This window comes from Agelaius phoeniceus, chromosome 6 (genome assembly GCF_051311805.1).
Source record: "Agelaius phoeniceus isolate bAgePho1 chromosome 6, bAgePho1.hap1, whole genome shotgun sequence".
Classification (NCBI taxonomy): domain Eukaryota; kingdom Metazoa; phylum Chordata; class Aves; order Passeriformes; family Icteridae; genus Agelaius; species Agelaius phoeniceus.
Genome location: NC_135270.1, coordinates 28,092,427 through 28,112,357, shown reverse-complemented (window position 1 = coordinate 28,112,357; position 19,931 = coordinate 28,092,427). Strand labels below are relative to the sequence as shown.

Here is a 19,931-nt window from a genome sequence, read left to right as displayed (position 1 = left end):
ATTATCTTTTTGTAATGTATCCCTACCGGTGGAGACTCTGAATGCCTAGACAGGATAGAAACTAGCAGTCTAATGACTAAGTGATTACTGGTAATAGGTCAGACAAGGACTGTTGCCTGTGAGATGTATGCTGAAAGTAAGCTAATTTCAAAACCAATCACATTCCACTGCTGCAGTTCGGGGCAGTTAGCTGAGAGACAAAGTTTAATGTAATGCTAAATGTAATGCTAAATGCCGCTTAGTCTTTTATGGTAAAATGTGTTTTGTTCATATGCAAGTAAATGAGCTGTGTAGGGGCCAGAGAAAATTGTATAGCTGGATACTTACACCTCTGCTCTTTGTGGTAATGTGTTACAGCTGCTGCTGGATGGCATTTTTTTGTCTTGACAGAGATGCTGAGGCTGGATCATCAGTTCACTCTTCCTTCCAAATCTGTTTTTTCAGAGCAGACTCTTGACAAACCCATTAACTAGAAAGCTATCAGATGAGTAAGTTCACAGTTCTTATAATTCTACAAGCTTCAGTTATTGAGGTCTAGGACTGTTGTACCAAAAATAGAATAAAATTGTCTTGAGGAAGTGACTGCTATTGACTGACACAGATGACACTTGGCATACTTATCTGAAAAAAATTACACTGCATTTAAAGAAAAACATGCAAAATCTGATTAGTTAGCAATACAAGGAGTGTATTTTCCCTGATCTCTCAAGGAACTACAACTTTCTGCATTCATTCTTTTCCAGCCTGTATCATCATCTAGTTATAGAGCTGCTGGTAAGTACTTCTGGCTCCCAGAAATGGCTGAAGGAATTACACACAGTTAAGTTTTAATCACCCACTGGGCAAAGTGATTGCAATGAAGACAAGAAATAGGCATGCAGGTAAGCGCAGTGCAAAGGGGAGAATTAACAGTTCTTGTAGAAAGAAGTCTCAGCTTATAAATCTAGTTCTTTGAAGGGGTTTTAACATACTTAAGTGTAGGCCTATCATGTTAGGCAGTGAAGGAATTCCAGTTGAAATTACGGTCATGCACATAGCCTGCTGGAATTAGACTACAGATTATTACATTGCACAATTTATTTACAATATATCCTTATAGTATAATTTTTGCTTTTTCTCATGGGATACAATAGTATTTAGGTAGAGAATTTTATTTTGCACAGTTTCAAAAGCACGAATGGTTTTATTTAAAATATTTCAGTGATAAAATTTCGTTTACTTGATTATCCAAAGAATGCACTCACAGCACTAACATGTAAAATATTTATTTGGTCTTTCCACCTCTGTTTTTTATTGGTACTTTTCTCCTGCTGACCATTAATGATCAGTTACAGTCCTAGGGCATCCTGTAACTTGAGGTGTTTTGTGCATTGAAGGCTTTCACTCCATGCATTGACAAAGCTCCTGAGCACTGTAGCAGGGGCGTGATGTGCAAGCTGTCAGTCTGTCTGCCTTCATTGATTACAAACCTCTTACCTTCCCACCCCTGGATGAGTGTGCTAAGTACTTTGGAACTAGGAGCTTTCAAGCATCTAAGATCATCACTGTTTGTTTCATAGAAAGTATCTACTTGTTTTTAAACTTGTGCTATCACATGCTAGTTGGAAGTTTAAATATCCCTGCATAAGGCAGCAGTTTTCTTAAGCAGAGAACTCCTCTATCAGTTGTACTCTGACTTTCACGGAAGTGGGGCAACTAGCATTGTCTAAACTATTGGAGGGGGAAGTGAAAAGGTACTTCAGACACTTTGGGAAAAACAAGTGAAATACTTTTGTGGTAACTTTTATTGCCTTCACCTGAATTTCACATACATGGTGGATTCTTGTAGGCTGTCATTATGTATATTTTTCTTAAAATTTCCCCTTTCCTAACTTGCACCAGCAGAATCTTCATTTCAGGTTTTGTCTTCTTTTTTATAAATATGCTTTTTATCCAGTGTAATAATTTCTTTTGGGATTTCCCTGCTCCTGAGATTTTATAGGTGTAATGACATCTTTGGTACCTATTCAACTAATCTGTATGTTTGTACATGTAGACCCACCTTGTCTAAAATATTTGCTTGTGCATAATGATTATTGTGATGCATTCAGACCATGATAGAAGTCTCTAAGTAAAGGAGAGAAAGTGGGGGAAATTCCAGAAGTTTCTTGCAGTGTTGAGAATCAGGAATTTTACAAGTAAAAACACATCCATCCAAAGAAGTATCAGCATTTTTGGAGCTGTCACCAGTCTGGTGACACCAGGTTTGTTGAGTTGTTTTACTAGTTTTTCTACTTTTTTTTCCCCACCAGATAAAATCTTGTGACTGTAGGACTGTAATAGAGCAAAGCTACACTTGTGATGTCATTTCTTGGAAGATTTGCCTACCTAGCTGCAGGGATAGATTTTGTTGTAATATTAGTTTTGTCACAGTCTGTGTTTTGAACATTAATGTTGGGGTCATTCATGCCTGAGACAGTGGAGATCTGGTTGGCTTTGCCGAGATTCTTAATGATGTTGATGTTGTATTTGGCGGTTTCCACAAAACTATTTTCTAGTAACCAACCATCTGATTCACCCTCCAGATCTCCTAGCAGAAGGACATTCTTCATGGCTGTCTGTAGGTACCGGACACCAATGAGTACAGAGAGCTGTAAGAAACAGTTCATGATTAAAGAGCTGAAATTGCAGCCTCAGTCCTATCACTCAGTTTTCTGACTTGTGTATTTACAGGCCTCATAACTGCGTAAAGCAGACAGACTCTTTATCCTAACAATATGTCTAACCACTTTTCCAGTTAATTGCATTTTAAAAAAAAGATAGTGGGGAGAAATGGATTGATTCTCTCTTCATTCTTCAGGTAGCAATCCTCCTTGCATATAAACACCTAGAATTACTCATGAACCTTGTAGCCTCAGAGACTGCAACTAACTGATGTCAAATGGATGATCAACTAAGGGATCCATCAGTCACTGGGAAAGAAAAAATTGTAGTATGTTAATTTCAGTGGATTTTTTTTCCACTGACATTAAATCCATATTTCTTCCGAGGAGGTTTAATCATTCCCTTGTAAGCCATATGTGTCAAGCATGCCAAGGCATGAAATTTAAGAAGGATGGCAGAGGCTGAAGTCTAAGCTTAAGAAAAAGCTCCACTTTCATTGTTCTGTTGGAATCAGGACCAGCTTGTCAATATTTAAGGGAACACAGAGAGCTGCCTCACAGCTTTTCACATGCTTCAGGTTATTTCTGGCACCACAACCCCTCCTAGAACTGCCTGAGGACTGTTTTGAACTACTTAAATTACAATGTTAATGTTTATGTAATAAATAGAGCAAGAGTCAGAAAACTAAAACATACAAAAAAGGTAAGAAAACTGTATTGGAGCCTGTGCCATTGGAGCGTCCTTTACTTGCCGATGACAACATCCAGAGAGCTCTTCTTTATAGACGTCAGCAGGAACACTGCAGCTTTGCAGCTGTGTAGCTTGCCTGTGATGTGCTTATTTTGATTGCATAACCAGCAGCCCAATCTACTTCTAAAAGGATGATATGCCATGACTACAAGTATTGTCTATATCGTGAAACTATGTAATATAAAAAGGAGGCTTTGAGATATTAATAAAATGCTCAATTTTAATTATAAAGAAAATTAATGCATTGAGCCAAAGACCTACTTATATTTTATATATTTCTTAAAACTGACTTAAAACAACACTCAGACCTTCTCACCAAATTTCCTTGCAGTTGTGTCACTTCATTTATCATCCTGTATCTGATCCCATAAATGCATCAGGGAAGGGAATATGCTATATTCTATTGAAAAAGCTTTATAAATTGTATACGTGGTTTCTGATAGTTCTCATCCTCAACAAGATTTCCTTCTACTCTGTGGACTTTGGAAAAGTTGTCTTTGCTAAAAGAAATCCTTCAACATTCCTGAAGTGCTTGTGGCCTTTGTACTGGATGCTGAGGAACTTCTCATGTGTTACACTGTCATTGTTTTCCATCTTGGAGAGACAGAAGACTCATTAATGTGATAAAGACCATTTTTGTGAGACTTACCTCGAACAACCAAATAAGCAATGCTGCAATACCAATGGATCTCATGATACCAGTGTAGTAATCCAGCAGGGCCTGTCTGCACCCCTTCATCCAGATATTGAGCTCCTCTGTGAGGAAATCGTAGTTGTAGTGAGCACTGTTGTTTGTCAGCTGGTACTGGATGCAGGGCCGTGGTGAGCTGGGATTGCAGCAGCTGAAGGGGACTCCATCCACCAAGAACTTCCCATCAACGTTGCTCTTCAGACGACTGCAACAGGACAAAGTCTGGGCATTACAAACCTGGTGGCAGCAGCAGGCAATGCCTGTGATTTTAGAATAACACAACTCTGCTGCAATGTAGGCCTCTCCAACATAACAAAAGGAAAATAAGGATATACTTTCCACTGGAAAAGTTGTTTACTGCAGGAAGACTGAATATTGGATTTGCTGTATTTAAGTGTGGTGTAGGAGATGCTGCCTTTTTAGGTATCTTTGTGCTGAATACTAAAGACAATTTTTGGACTTGTTTATCTTGGTGGAATTCTAATGGAAGTTATATCCCTGGAAATCCTGTGTTTTACTACTTCTGGATTAATTTTTCAGCATAATCATTCCATGAGAGGGATCCTAATACAAGAACAACTTTGTATGCCACAGGAAGCACTGGAAATCATCTACTGGCCTTTTGCCACTGTACCCATTGCAAGGGCTGGTCCAGCACATGTTTTGAGACTAATTCACAAGGGAATTTCTACTTCTTGTAACTTCACTTTCTGTAACTTTAAGAAATGTATTTGTTGCTAAAAATACTCATTTCCCTCCTCTATAAGATCAGGTGGAAAACAAGTGGTGAAAGAAGAAAGATAAAGGGGAATAGGAAAAAAATCAGAGAATGGGAAGAGAACACAGTCTCAAATTAACCAAGATTTTCTGGAAGATAAATGAATCCTTTGCATCTGTTTTCTTCCAAGAAAGAGATTTTCCAGAACCTGGACAGTATCTAAGATGCTGAGAGACACTCTCACACCTTGGGGAAGCAGCCTCTAAGCATGTATCTATTCTTATGCTTGGTGGAAAAGGCTGATTTCCTGAGACAGCCCCATGGGTGAGAACCATGTTCTGGTTTATCAAGTCCAGGCCATTTACCCTTTGTAAAGGGACCAGAATACAGGATAGATAATTCCACTTAGATATACAGCATTCACTATTTGCCAATAGTAAATTTTCTAGTATTTTCCAAAACTTACTCATTTATTAATGTTTGCAAATAATATTTTTCTGTTCCAATACAGCTGATCTAAATGAGAGGGAAGGAAATCATTAAAAGAAGCTCATTAGGTAAACAGAGCAGAAACACCGTGGTCCAGTCTTGACCTGGAATTTGGGACCTTCAAATTAATAAATGTAACCTTCAAATGTAACACAAGCTGCTAGGAAGCTCAGTATTTGTGTCAGTGCTATGATGGCGGAAAAATTGCTTTTGTTTTATTGCTGTGAGCCCACTAAATACAACCTCCTTTTTTGTTCCTTGTTCTTTTCTTCCTCTAATTTGGGTTGTAGTGGTTTTTTTTGTTTTACTTAAAATTCTCTCAAAAACATTTTCCTCAAAGTTCTTTCAGGTAAACCAGGAAGTTCACCTGCCATTTCCTGCTCCCATAAGGAGTGGGATAGGCATAAATTTTTCTCCATTTTCAAGTCTAGCTTTTCATTTTGTTGCCACCATATCCCTGACTGAAGTGTGTGAGCCATGTTGTGAGCATAGGCAAAAGCACTGGAAGGGAAGGGAGCCAGAGAGGCACAAACCAGAGGGCTCCAATGTGGGAAGAGAAGAGAAAGCTCACAGAGGAGAAAGACTGGCACATTGTGAAAGGGAAGATCTTACCTGGGATGGCAAAATGCCCTCCATGTTTCAAGGTATTATATATATTTAATGACCCCAATATAGTACAGCATTTAAGATGGTTGAAATACAATCTCTTAAACTCTTTTGATTCCAAGCATCAATTAAAACACTTTCTTTTGTTCTGGGAGAGGTATAAAGAGGAATCCTTTCTACTGCCAACAGTAGCAGTTTTCAGACTTGGGTTATATCCTCCTGCCACTGTGTTTCCTCTGCTAGTGGCAAATTAAAAAATTTAAAAATTATTTCACTTGTGTCTTGGTACTGTTAGAAGGGAAGACTTCAGTAAAAGAACTGGTGGAGCAACACATTCACTGCTATTTGCTGTTGCAATTCAAAGTAGTTATGGTATTGTAAAGCAAATCTTTGCTTTTGAGCAAAGATGATTTTTACCCAACCAAAGCAATGGTAGCATTGTCCTGCTGTAACCTCATGTTCCTACCATTCCCACTGACTGTTTCCATGCCTTGTTAAATTGTGGTGTTGGCAAGAGATCTGTAGAAGAGGGTTTTGCAGGAAGGTGAAAAGTTCAGTTTTGCAAAGCTTACATGTGAGTTCACAGTAGGTCAGATCTCACCTCCTTTGCCTCTTGATGTACAAACTACTGACAGAGAGAAGTTGAAACCAAGAAAGACTTGATTCCTTCTCCATCCTTTCAGAACATTTCCAGCTGGACTTTGCTTCCAAGGATTTCATATCAAATGTTTCACTACTAGATTTTTGGAAGTCATGGTATAGTTTTGTTATACAGCACCAACTTGGATTCTGCCAGTCAAGATAAAATCAAGCAATCTATCCACAGCAAAAGACATTTACAAATTACTTCCCTCACACACATTTCACTGCCACCTTCTGCCTAAATGGGGCAAAAGCTAACTGACAGTGTATTCTCAAAACAATGGCAGAGCACAGAGGAGCCTGCAGAATAAAACAGAACTTAATTAAAACCCTGGGTAGAACATTACTGTTTCTGCCTCTCTCACAGACATAAAAGGAAGTATATTTTACTTTTGACCTCACACTAAGCTACTACTCCTAAATTCCTGGGGATGGTCTTTGTTGTCATGTCACTTTTCAGCATAGACCCAAGACTTGAAACAGCTCTGGTCAGTCTGTTCTGTGTGACACTTTCTAACTTCTCTCTTGAGAATGCCTGTATTGCTTTATTTCCACAGACAAGTGTCTTCTGTATGCTGATGCCCTCTTGTTTGTATTCTCCGAGGTCCTGCCCTCTGGTATATTTGCAGCTCTCTATATATGCTTTGCTATGATGGCAGTTTCAAATTGCAAATTCTGTAAAATTAAGACCTTTGGCCTCCCTTTCTCTGGCTTTATTGTAACTGATTTTTGAGTTCAACAAAATGCAGCATTTACAAATGCCAGTCAAGCTCTTTCCATTTGTCTTTCCTGGGAATATGAAGCTACTACTCTCTTGTAAGCGAAGACCTTTTTCAGCTTTAGAAGAATTATTACAGACTGGATTGTCTACTTTTGTAAGTTTTAAATTTTTACCTTTTCTGTAAGTATTACCACTCTTCTTTTTGTGCATATAATTTCATAGTTGCTACGTCATGTGAAGCACCACCAGTAGAAAGAAATGGGGGATTTCTGCTTTTTATGCAGTGTATGTGGTGTTTGGCAGTTTCTCACATGTGAACATACCCATTTGAACTTGGGATTGCAAAGTCTAATACCTTGAAGAAGAGGGGTCTTTCAGTGCTTAGAATTGACTGTGCAAGGTACTGATAGTACAATCCTTTTTTTCTTACTGTTATCAGCTCACTATAAATGAAAGTCAAAATTTGAGGTAGCTAATTCACCACACTGAAAAAGGAAATACATCTCCGCTTTGTTTAGCATCCCTAAAGGCTTAGCAAAAGGCAGCTTTTGATTGTGCGTGTATTTAGCATATTTTGTGAGTAACCTGGTCATTCTACATTTTTTAAAATTAAGATACAAAGGTCCAGAAAAAAGGGCTTTCCAGTCCCAAAAGAGTTTTTCTTCTAGAATTTTTTGATGTGACTGATAAATACTTACTCCAGAACCTCCTTGGAAGCCATATTCAGATACCGAGGAGATACCCACTGAATTTCAAACCAGTCTCTAAAGCCATTGTTTCCACAGCAACGGAATCCAATTTGTAACAAATCCACTGTTTTCTTTAAGAAACATCGCCCAGGTATGTCTGTGTCTTTATAGAACTTAATGGCATCCCTCAGTCCCAGATAGAGAGACTCTTCCAGCTCGTTCCTCATGGTATAGCACATGAGAGCACCCACCAGGATGCAGAAGGTAAAACAGAAGGTACATACGATGTATGGCAGCATTACTAGTTTCCAGCGAGAGAACTTGTTTGCATCTGAGCAGTCATAGCAGATTTTGCCACCCAGAAAGTTGATGATACATGCTATGACACCTACAGAGATCAGCATGTTGGGGACAGAGTTAATGTCCCCTTTTGCCATCACTTCATTGCGCTTCTTGATCTCTATTTTCAGAAAGAGGCCAAGACTGAAGAGAATGATCCCACTCACTACAGAAACCCAGTTGAGGATCCATAAGATCTGAGCCAATTTGTCCCTCTTGGTTTTGGTGAATTTGACTTTGAGGACAGCCATAGTCAGACATGCATTAGGAAAAGAAGCGTAGGTCAAGAGAAGCTCATAAGCTGATTAGGAGCATGGATCCAAGGCGTGCAGTGGAAATCTGAAGAAGAGGGAGAGAGATTACTGTCTGTTTGACCAGGTATTTATAGAGCCTACAAAAGAATTTCCTGTACAGCCTCACGCACTCTGAGTCCTGCCAAGGGAGTGCCCCAGTGAAATTTATTGCCTAAATTTTGTAACAATGTGAACCACTTTAAAAAAATAAGTTCTAAGGACCAACTAGAGCAATTAAAAATAAGTGAATAGTATGAACAGAGACTCTGGATTCCTAGGAATTTTTGTCAAGACCAATTTACTGTGCTGACCTGATATCTAAAAGTGAACTACTCTGCTGTCTTTCCCTTCAGAAGACTCCCAGCATCTTTCCCTTCTACTTGTTGCCTGTATTTTTTTTAACAATTACAGGTATTTATTATTACTAGATTCCTGTGTTATTGTCAGGTTTGTGTTCAAAAGTTGAATAAACATATATACAGCCTTCTTTTTTTCTTTCCAGAAATCTTGCTTGTCTTGTTCCTTTAGGAACTCTCATTAGAGTGATTTTATATTGTAAAACTCTGCATTATATAATTATATGGTAATTTATTTCCAGTAATACAATGGCATTTATAAACAGTAAAGTGTAATCCTGTAAATCTGGGGAAAGAGAGATATATAAGCAGCATGATATTTTCTATGTTAGTGGATGCTATTACTGAATAAAACTTGTATCAGTGAAAACAGCATGAAAAACACCTGGGGACAGACAAGCTGGACAGAAGTAGGGCTGCACTGACCCAGTAGAGGGTCCCCAGCTGCAGTGAAGCTTAGCATTGGATAAGCAGCTTGTTGCAGAGTGCAGTTGAAAAAGGCAGCAGAATCCCAGCATCTTCATGTGTTTACATCGGAAGGAATCAGTTCAGTTTGTACAGGCAAGGAATAGGTTGTGTGATTCATACTAGGATATAGTTAAATATCTTCATACACTAAGATTTTAAGGCCTGTGATACCTAATTAATTCAAGTTTCATTTATTTACTCCTGCATTTACAGAGAAAACTAATTCCTCTCAAAGCTATTCAGCTCTGTGTATCTTTTGTACAATACAGAGAATAGTGTGCAAAATGCACAGTATTCTTCCTTATCAGTCTATTTCCAGAGGTGTTGAGGCCAGCAGCTTTCTGAATTTTAAAGTTCAGAAATAGGGTCCTAGTTTTAATGATTTTTAAGGTTGATAATTAATTATGGCTGAATATTTATTGTGATTATATTGTGATAATCATATAAATGATAGACACCTTACAGAAATGTCCAGAGAATAGTCATTTATAAAATTACACCACTTGCTTAACACCATTTTTCTCCAGTACTGTTCAGACCTCATTTGAAGGGATCATGCTCTGGTGGTACAGAATTAAGCCTCCCTATAAGTTCAGCTGACAGCCTGAATAAGCCTGCTAAGCCTGGAGACAGTATCTTTGATTGCTTCACCAGTTAAGCAGTTCTTGACTTGACCTTAAATAACTGTAAATGATGGCTGCTAATAGATCTATTTGCCCCTGATGCCGAGGCCTCAGAGCTTACAACAGTGAGAAGCTGTTGTGAAATTTACTGATTGCTGATACACAGCTCATGTTCAATGGCCAGCAGACATGAATGCATCACTCACTGTTCATTTCTGTGAAACACATGCATATATTTGAACAATGCCTCAAATTGTTCAGCACACATTTAGTTACAGTGTCACTGAAAACACCCTACCTGCTAAACATATTTAGTTTTACCATTTGGACAAAAGTTGTAAATAGTTTTACTCTACTTAAAATTAATCTGCTCTAGAGACATTGTTGATTTTGGAGACTTTGTCATACTCTAGCTGTAAAGAAATTTGGAGATTTTGAGACTTTGTCATACTCTAGCTGTAAAGAAATTTGAAGTTGAGTTCCATCAGCGGGGATACATTCAATCTCATGGAGCTATTCCATCCCCAATTTTCAGATGCCTGATGTTTTAAAAAAGTTAAAAACCTCTGTGCAAGAAAAATTCTCCTAGTAATTCCTTGTCTCCAGAAATTCTCATGAGGGATTCTTAGCTTCCTTTGTGAATTTTTAGTATTGTTGTAGGATCAGATTTCACAGAATATTGACATTTCTCTTACAGTGCTACACACACCAGCAGCAAAAGATCTGTGATTTCATGGAGTCCTAGGGCCAGATAAAGGGGTGAAATGACTGGTTGTTGTAGTTCAAAGGCCACTTGTTGACTGATCCTGGCTGTCACTGATATGTTTGGGATTGATCTTTGGGAGACACCGTACTTCTCATGAAACCTTGAGTACATTGAGTCTGGGACAGAAGAGCAAGTGATCTATTCCATTCCTTGTTCCTAGCCTTCTACATGGATACTTATGTTAAGATTTTCACCTGTGCTAACAGTTTACTGGATTTATTTCTGATAATAAGACTCTCTTCACATCAGGAAGAATTTTATAAACGCATCATAACATTAGTCTTTCCCTGTTTAACAAAGTATTGAATACATTTATTAGTGTAAGATCTATTGTAACACATGCACAGCTGCGTAGTATAATTTTTTGAGCACCATGAAGAAAGTTTTTCCAGCTGAAAGCGCTGAACTGCAGTTATGAGCTAAAAATGTCAGTCTTGCTCTGCAACATGTGTCTGTTGTTCACCAAGTCATAGTTGGCAGTGGGTTACTGTAAAGCCACAAATGCTCCCAGCATTTCAGTGGAACTAACGCCTCTGTCATAGTTCTTAAAAACTTTGCGTGTGAGCCACTTCAGAGTTATGAATCATATACACACAGACGTACTTTCCCCAGCTATGGGACAGACCTGGATTTTATTCTATAAAGGGAGAAATACTTCTTTCAACAAAAGAAGACAAATAAATGTGGAAATCTCTCCCATACTATCAATACTGTTCTCAAGCTTTCTTTGTCTAATTAAAATTGATTTAACTTTAAACACAGTTTCCATCACCATACAATTTGCTTCCAAGATGTCACCTAGCTGTTCCTTTGCTATCAAATTCCCCTAACTATATTGAACAAGACATAGCACAGCTATTTTTTAATAATATTTACTTATTAGATACAAATTGTTCAGAGAAATTTTGCAATTTTGTCATAAACAAGCCACATCTTATCTTACTGATTTCGCTAAAATCTGCTATTTTAGCTAAACATACATTGCTATTTGTGACATTGTAAAAGAAACCACTAACCTGCTTCAGAGGACTGAACAGGATCTTGAAACTGGTAACTTGTTGAATTCAATAGAGAAAATACCTGAATTGGACATCCTGAGGATGACTGAAATACTGATCTCCTGATGTTTCAGTAGTTGCTCTGTCTTCACACTGACTCACCAATGGAGATGGAGAAAACCGCTTCAACTCTCCTGCCTGTGGTAATCTCTCCTTCATCTCTAATCATAGCTAAGAGATTTATTTCAAGGTTCTTATGCCACCAGATTAAATCCTACAAAACAGGCCAATTAACTGAGTGTGAACTGAGACCTCACCAACAAAATGGTTTATAGGACTTTCTTCTACCTTTTTACCCAGCTGCAGATTTGGGCTAGTAAGCAACAGAACTGTTTTTCAGTACCTGCCAATGTCTTCAATAGCTCTTAACTTTTTTTTTAACAATAAATATGCCTTCAAAGGAGGGAAGAATGAGAATAATCAAACTTTGTGATTCTGTGGGAAGGGAAAAATCTATCTTAGGCAACTATCATGAATATCCATTATTATGCTCCTTATCCATCATTCCATACTTTGTTGCTTTGGATGCAATTTTCTGTTCTCTGTGTATTGAATGTGATTGTCCTAGAAAAGAATTCAAGTATCCAAGAGCAATGGGATCATCTGTATGATTCATGGTAGATTCTGGTTTGGGAAGCCTTCCAGGTTCAAGAAAAATCTAGTAGAAACCTCTGTCCTAGTCTCTTATCTAGCTCTATTCCAAACCAGAAGCAAAAGCGGAAGTGTCATGTCCTCTGGCATTTCTGAGCACAGCACATAGCAATCTGTGGGACAGACATGGCTGTTTTGAACTGGCAACAGTGGTGGCAACAAGCTGAGTCTGCAGCAGGGCTTGGTCAAGTTAGAGGTGATGTCAGTACCAGAACTGAATCCCTAAGCAGGACCAGGTTTGAGTTGTAGGCTTGAGCTTAGCACAGCAGAGAGAGTTCGTTCAGTGGGCACATGACTAACTGCAAGAGACCCTGCGCCAGGCACTGTAAATGTGTAGAAATATTCTCAGAAGCATAAACTGTCATCTCCTGGCTTATGATAGGCAATGAACCAGTAGCCTGATAGGACTGTGATTTTAACTCTGTGTTCTGGCAGTACAATGGCTTTATCCTGCCTGTGTCCTAATGATTCAGAGCATCTGTGATACATCTGGGACCTGTTGGACCGACTGCATATGAGCCACACAAATGCTTGCATATGATCAAATACACCGCAATAGCATTGAATTAATCCTGTGCACGACTCATTCATGCTTTGGATTTGCAGCACTCATGCAGACCACAGGGAATATTTTAGATCTGTTCAAATGTGTTGGTTTGTGTACAGATTAACTCCACAGAAGTATATTCAAAGGTATAACGAATTCCTTGGGTATAGCACAAGCACACAAATGTACACATTTTGAGCTATTTTTCAGCTGGAATGTGATATATTAGAAATCCTGGACAAATTGCTGTAGTACTTTCCTATGCTAAAAAAAGTTCACTTGTGAAAATTCTACCCATTTGCAGAACTACAAACGTGTTATCCCTGAGTGTTAGAAAATGTTACTTCCTCAGTTACCTAGTAGCAGAAAACTGCACCTTCCCTGTGGCTGCTTTGCAGCACAAACCTCGTAGTGGCATGCATAGAAGCAAACAAGCAGGAGATGGCAGTGCTGCTATAGGAAGGCTTTTTCTACAATACAGAGCAAGAAGCTTTTTTTTTTTTTCAGTTTGCGTTAGAGATTAGAGATCATTCACGCAGCTAATGGAAACTCAAGAATGCCCCATTGTAAGAAGTTACTTAAATCCAATTGTAATGCAGTTAGAGGCCAGTGCTACCTGTATTTTTTGTTCCATCTCATATTTGGAAACTGGCTTCAGCTGCAAATGTAATATCAAAAGTTCAATTATTCAGAAATTAGTTCTGTGTCATGGCAGTTTATAATTAACCATGATGAACTTTTTTGCAGACCTTTGGGACTCCTGGACATCATGAGCACAGAATAGCATTTTGTAACTTGCAGGAGTACATCGGGGATTGCATCTGTCACTCAGTGGTATAGAAAGAGATCACACGCTTTCCTGCTAGCAGTGGTGATTGCTGTGGATCCGAAACATTTAACAAATGTTTGCCCAATTACTTGCCTATTTAGTACCATTCATATATAAGTCCCCAGGCAAGGGCAGATGTGTTAAGAATCAGTATAATGAAATAACTAATTGGATGATGCAACATTTAATTTTACATCTTGTTTCCAAAAATTAATATTTTATTTTTATATTTGGATGGCTTTTCATTTCACCTTGTATTTAATATACATGACAACTAATGATATGAGATTTTGGAGTACTAGATTAAAACTAAAGACACTTGATGAGTCTGATGGAAGCAAGAGCTAAACAACCTTTCCTTCTGAGCTGGGGCAAGTCCATATTCAGGAGGAGATTCTCACTGATACGTGATAATGGAGAGAGGACACGAACAACAATTTTCTCTTTTTGGCTTTTGTAAAGTTGTGAACCACATGGTAGACACTTAGAGAATTAAGTTACTAAACAAATAGAAATAATTGAGTCTTTGAAGAACATTAATTTCTCCATTACATTTTTGACCTTTTAGGAAGGAAGTATAGTGGTATTTAGATGATTATGGTTGTCATATTAGATAAAGATACATAAGTCACAACATGTGAAATTCTTATGGAATGCAGAGTTGGCAGAAGGAATGTCAAAATTTAAAGGCAAGAGGTAATGGCACTAGTCAGTAATTTAAAATGACCCAGTTTGTATGTTAAAATGACACAAAGCTTATTGAAAATGAAGTAATTTATATTTTTTACAACTACAGCTCTACGCTGTACTACAGTTGTACCAGAAGATCCACTGTACTCTGTTCCATAAAAAATGTGAATGCTATAACAGTGGCTCATCTAATTGCCTGAAGAACACCACAGATGAAACAAATCAGAAAAAGAAGTACTACATTTTTCAGATGTGTAAAGGTTATAACAATAAGGATGCTGAAAATCATGCTCAGGCAGAAAAGGAAATTATAGCAAACCTGCATGAACTGCACTGCATGTGTACGGCTTGTCATTCAGGGTCCCGTGCATTGCAGGAAAATCCGTGTGAGTACCTTTCAGGCTGGCTCTGATTTCAATCCATAGGAGCTGTACTGTCCACAATCTCTGAGTCATCCACTCATGACTCACAATGAGTCATTACAAATGGAAAACCAAGGCACAGAAATAGTGTATTCACCTTAAAATCAGACCAGCAGCCTATAGTACAGCTGGAAGTGAACATGTATTTTATATTGCCCGGTAACCTAAAACTTCCATTTTGGCTGTAACTTCTTTCTAAAGACTAGAATCCATTTTTACAACTTAATAATAATGAGACCATGCGGAAATCTTGCTTTTCACTTTTGTACCTTATTCACTATGGATCTTATCCTCACAAGCCAGGTATCAGGAAGCTTTTTGCCAAATGGAATTATACACATATTAAGAGGCCTGGCAGCAGAATTCTCTTTATATAATGAGGTAAAATTTTCCTTTTTAAATTCCATATCTCATAGCATCAATACTTTGGTGCACTATACTACCAACTGACCCTTCTTCTCCTAGCAAAGTAGGCAGACATACACTGTCATATTTCTCCTCAAAAGACCTCCTAAATTAATCAGTACCTATTCTCACCTTACTATAAACCTGATGTTGATGCTATTTTTCACACTACAGACATCATTTGAACTGAACAATATTTCTTACTCATATTGTAGGGAATTTGAGATTCTTTTGGAAAAAAAAGACAGTTACCAAGGGGAAAAAAAAAAGAAACACATGGGAGTTTCTGAAGCTGTCAAATAGACAGAAGCCAGATTAATGATGTCACAGTGTTTGGAAACATATAACCACGAAAATAATCATATGTCGGTGCTTTTATTAAAGAGCTCTGGGTGTCAAGGGTATTCAACCCAAATCTGACTCTGACCGTACATCTGAGATGAACATGTTTTTATATTCTATTGTTATATAACGTACATGTAAATTATTAAACATATATTGTTCTATTATACACATACATTTCAGTCTATGTATAGACATAGAGACATAAGGTGCTGGTCTGCCAGGTGGACTCAGCCACTGGGCTGGCACTGTGGCCTGCAAATGAATCCCATGCTGCTCTGGGATGATGGCACCAACCAGGAGTGCCCGCTCCATGCCCTCATAAGCCTCAACAGTCCTGCCTGCAGTGAGCCTCCCTTCGGAATGCCGTACTCACCCAGGAATGGAACACATGAAATCCACTGTTTCCTACTGTCACTGAGCTCAAGGGTGACAGCCCTGCTATGCCCCAAAAGGCATACACCCACCTGCCCCGCCCCGGACTCTCCTTCCTCAGCCCCAGCCGTGGTGGGGCAGCTGATGGGGCCCTGTGCAGCCCCCCAGGAGTTGACAGCAGCCAAGCGCCGGCAGCTGAAGTGGAGGTAGCACCGCAACGAGGACCCACCTGCCCGCCGGCAGTGGCCCTGGGGACACGGGCTGTGACACACACCCCGAGTACAGGGGGGTCACGCTGGCCAGGGGCCAGCAGCAGGCAGAAAGCTGCCGGGGCTGGGGTAAAGCCCTGCCCTGCTTACAGGGTAGCTGGGCTGGGGGCCGGGAGAGCTCTGTTTCCCCCCTGCGGTGCGGAGACCGGGGCACTCAGCCTCCTTTACAGGCTTGCCCCTCTCTCCGGGCAGCCAAAGGAGCACAAGGGCAAAAGGCCCAAGCACAGCAAAGACCAGCCCTGCACACAGGGCGGTCGCCCAGCGCAAAGCCGGCCGCGGCACCCTGAAGGCGCCCTGGCCTGGAAAAGCCCTTTGCCCAGAGGGCCCCTCGCGTCCCTCTTCAGCTCCAAGCTCGCTCTTGCCTCGCCGGTCCACTCTTGAGCTCGACGACGCTGCCGCTCTTGCCTCGTCCTCCCACGGCTTCTGCCAATGCACGACGACACACTCAGGCCCGAGAAGCTCCAGACCCTGTGCCTGCAGGCAACCGCCACCCAACAGCCCCACAGGGACATCCCCAACCAGCCACCCACAGGTCCTGTCGCCGGCCCAAAAGCCTCACACATCAGCTCCAAGCGGCTGCTCTTACCTGGCTGCTGCGCGCCTGAGCTCAAAGACGCCAAAGCTGAAGCTTGCTCTTGCCTCGCCGTTCCGCTCTTGAGCTCGAAGAGGCCGCTCCTGCGGCTCGCTCTTGCCTCGCTGTCCCATGGCTTCTGCAAATGTCGACCAGGACACAATCAGGCCTGAGGAGCTCCAGCTGCCAAAGGGAACCGCCACCCAACAGCCCCACAGCCTGATCCTCAGGCCACCAGCCACGCAGCCCCCCAGCTGCCCAAAAGCCTCCAACTTCAGCTTGACTCACCATCGCGACGTCCGGCGCCGTCCCACGCCGCGCTGGGAGCCGGGCCCTCTGGGCAAATGAAGCTGGGCACGCAAGGCAGCGGCCAAGAGGCTGCACCCCTGCTTACAGGGGGCTCAAGCCGCTGCCTGGACTGCAAAGTGCCCGGGACTCCAGAGCACTGGCCCCCACTTACAGGGCGGCTCTGGTCCCCAAGGCCTATGGAGGCTCCTTCTCTCCAGTTGCGGGGCGCTCCCCACTAACGGGGCGGGCGCCCCACACGGGCTGCCAGCTGAAGGGAGCACAAAGGCTCCCAGACCCGCAGCCTGCTTACAGGCCGGTCCTCACCCAGGGAGCCACAAAGCTCGGCCTTCCCCCAAGGCAACAGGAACCTGACTCTAGAGTCAGGCGGTTGAGCTCACAGCCTAAAGCCGAGGGGCCCGAGGGGCCGCCAGCCCGGCCCTGAGGACAGGGAGGGCACACGCCCGGCCCCATGACTCCTGGCCCCACGCCTCTGAAAGACCGGGGCCAGGGACACCTGCCTGATTACAGGGGGTCCCTCCAACCGCCTGCCGAGGCCAGGGGACGCACAGAACCCCACTTACGGGGCCGCCCCCTGCTGCCCGGCACCCCCCAACAAGCTTACGGAGCACAGGCTCCGGCCTGCGCCCCACTTAGGGACAGGCCGGAGCCCGGCCGCAGCGCAGCACGGCAACACAGCCGTCTGCAAGCCCCGGGAGCCTCCTCTACGAGGCCGCCAGCCGTGTGGCGCCAGCCCGAAGCAGTGCCAAAGGCGGGAGCGTGCCCTGCGGCACAGCACTTCTGCACGCTGCCCCCAGGCAAAGGCCTGGGAGCGCTCCTTCCTGTTGCCTGGCTAAAGGAGCCTCCCCAGCCCTGCTTACAGGGACCTGGGCGGGGCTGCTCCTGGGGACAAAGGGTGCCGCCAAGGTCCTGACACGTGCCCCGAGTACAGGGCCCGCACGCTGGCAGCTCACCAGCGCTACCGGCAGCGTGGGCGCGCGCCCTGGCCCTGGCTACAGGCGGCTCACGCTGCCCACGCTGCCGCTAAGCGGCTTCGCGCCGTCCTCAGAAAGCAGGGGCGAGGCCGGATGCTTTCCCCACCCGCGCGTTTTGGGCACCCGCCTGTGGCTGCACAGAGCTCCTCTTTCCCTCCTGGGAAGTCTAAGCTACACTGCTCTGTTTCTAAAGCACAAACACACTTCCTCACTCACACCAACTAAGGGGAAGACAGGGGAGGGCGAGGCAGGGGAGGGGGAGACAGTCCCAGAAGAGGGAGCAAGTTCTGTGCAGCCAACCTACTCTAGGGAGCCATTCCTAATGCTGAGCGGGAGAGGGAAGCATCAGACCCGCCAGTGCACTGAGAGGAGGCCGCAGGGGCCTCGACGCGCTGAAGCGCTTCAGGACCGGCACCAGGGACGCGGGCTGTGACACACACCCCGAGTACAGGGGGGTCACGCTGGCCAGGGGCCAGCAGCAGGCAGAAAGCTGCCGGGGCTGGGGTAAAGCCCTGCCCTGCTTACAGGGTAGCTGGGCTGGGGGCCGGGAGAGCTCTGTTTCCCCCCTGCGGTGCGGAGACCGGGGCACTCAGCCTCCTTTACAGGCTTGCCCCTCTCTCCGGGCAGCCAAAGGAGCACAAGGGCAAAAGGCCCAAGCACAGCAAAGACCAGCCCTGCACACAGGGCGGTCGCCCAGCGCAAAGCCGGCCGCGGCACCCTGAAGGCGCCCTGGCCTGGAAAAGCCCTTTGCCCAGAGGGCCCCTCGCGTCCCTCTTCAGCTCCAAGCTCGCTCTTGCCTCGCCGGTCCACTCTTGAGCTCGACGACGCTGCCGCTCTTGCCTCGTCCTCCCACGGCTTCTGCCAATGCACGACGACACACTCAGGCCCGAGAAGCTCCAGACCCTGTGCCTGCAGGCAACCGCCACCCAACAGCCCCACAGGGACATCCCCAACCAGCCACCCACAGGTCCTGTCGCCGGCCCAAAAGCCTCACACATCAGCTCCAAGCGGCTGCTCTTACCTGGCTGCTGCGCGCCTGAGCTCAAAGACGCCAAAGCTGAAGCTTGCTCTTGCCTCGCCGTTCCGCTCTTGAGCTCGAAGAGGCCGCTCCTGCGGCTCGCTCTTGCCTCGCTGTCCCATGGCTTCTGCAAACGTTGACCAGGACACAATCAGGCCTGAGGAGCTCCAGCTGCCAAAGGGAACCGCCACCCAACAGCCCCACAGCCTGATCCTCAGGCCACCAGCCACGCAGCCCCCCAGCTGCCCAAAAGCCTCCAACTTCAGCTTGACTCACCGTCGCGACGTCCGGCGCCGTCCCACGCCGCGCTGGGAGCCGGGCCCTCTGGGCAAATGAAGCTGGGCACGCAAGGCAGCGGCCAAGAGGCTGCACCCCTGCTTACAGGGGGCTCAAGCCGCTGCCTGGACTGCAAAGTGCCCGGGACTCCAGAGCACTGGCCCCCACTTACAGGGCGGCTCTGGTCCCCAAGGCCTATGGAGGCTCCTTCTCTCCAGTTGCGGGGCGCTCCCCACTAACGGGGCGGGCGCCCCACACGGGCTGCCAGCTGAAGGGAGCACAAAGGCTCCCAGACCCGCAGCCTGCTTACAGGCCGGTGCTCACCCAGGGAGCCACAAAGCTCGGCCTTCCCCCAAGGCAACAGGAACCTGACTCTAGAGTCAGGCGGTTGAGCTCACAGCCTA

At 43.7% G+C, this 19,931-nt stretch overlaps 1 protein-coding gene across 1 annotated transcript; it reads right to left on the bottom strand.

Annotated features, from left to right (window-relative positions):
• Positions 1–851: 851 nt before the first annotated feature.
• Positions 852–8,601, bottom strand: LOC129122119 (photoreceptor outer segment membrane glycoprotein 2). The gene is made up of 3 exons (XM_054635719.2): positions 7,959–8,601; positions 4,043–4,289; positions 852–2,630 (listed from the first exon to the last, which is right to left on the bottom strand). The coding sequence occupies exons 1-3, from the start codon at positions 8,537–8,539 to the stop codon at positions 2,364–2,366; spliced, it is 1,095 nt and encodes a 364-aa protein (XP_054491694.1). The 5' UTR covers positions 8,540–8,601; the 3' UTR covers positions 852–2,363.
• Between the last annotated feature and the right edge of the window lie 11,330 nt (positions 8,602–19,931).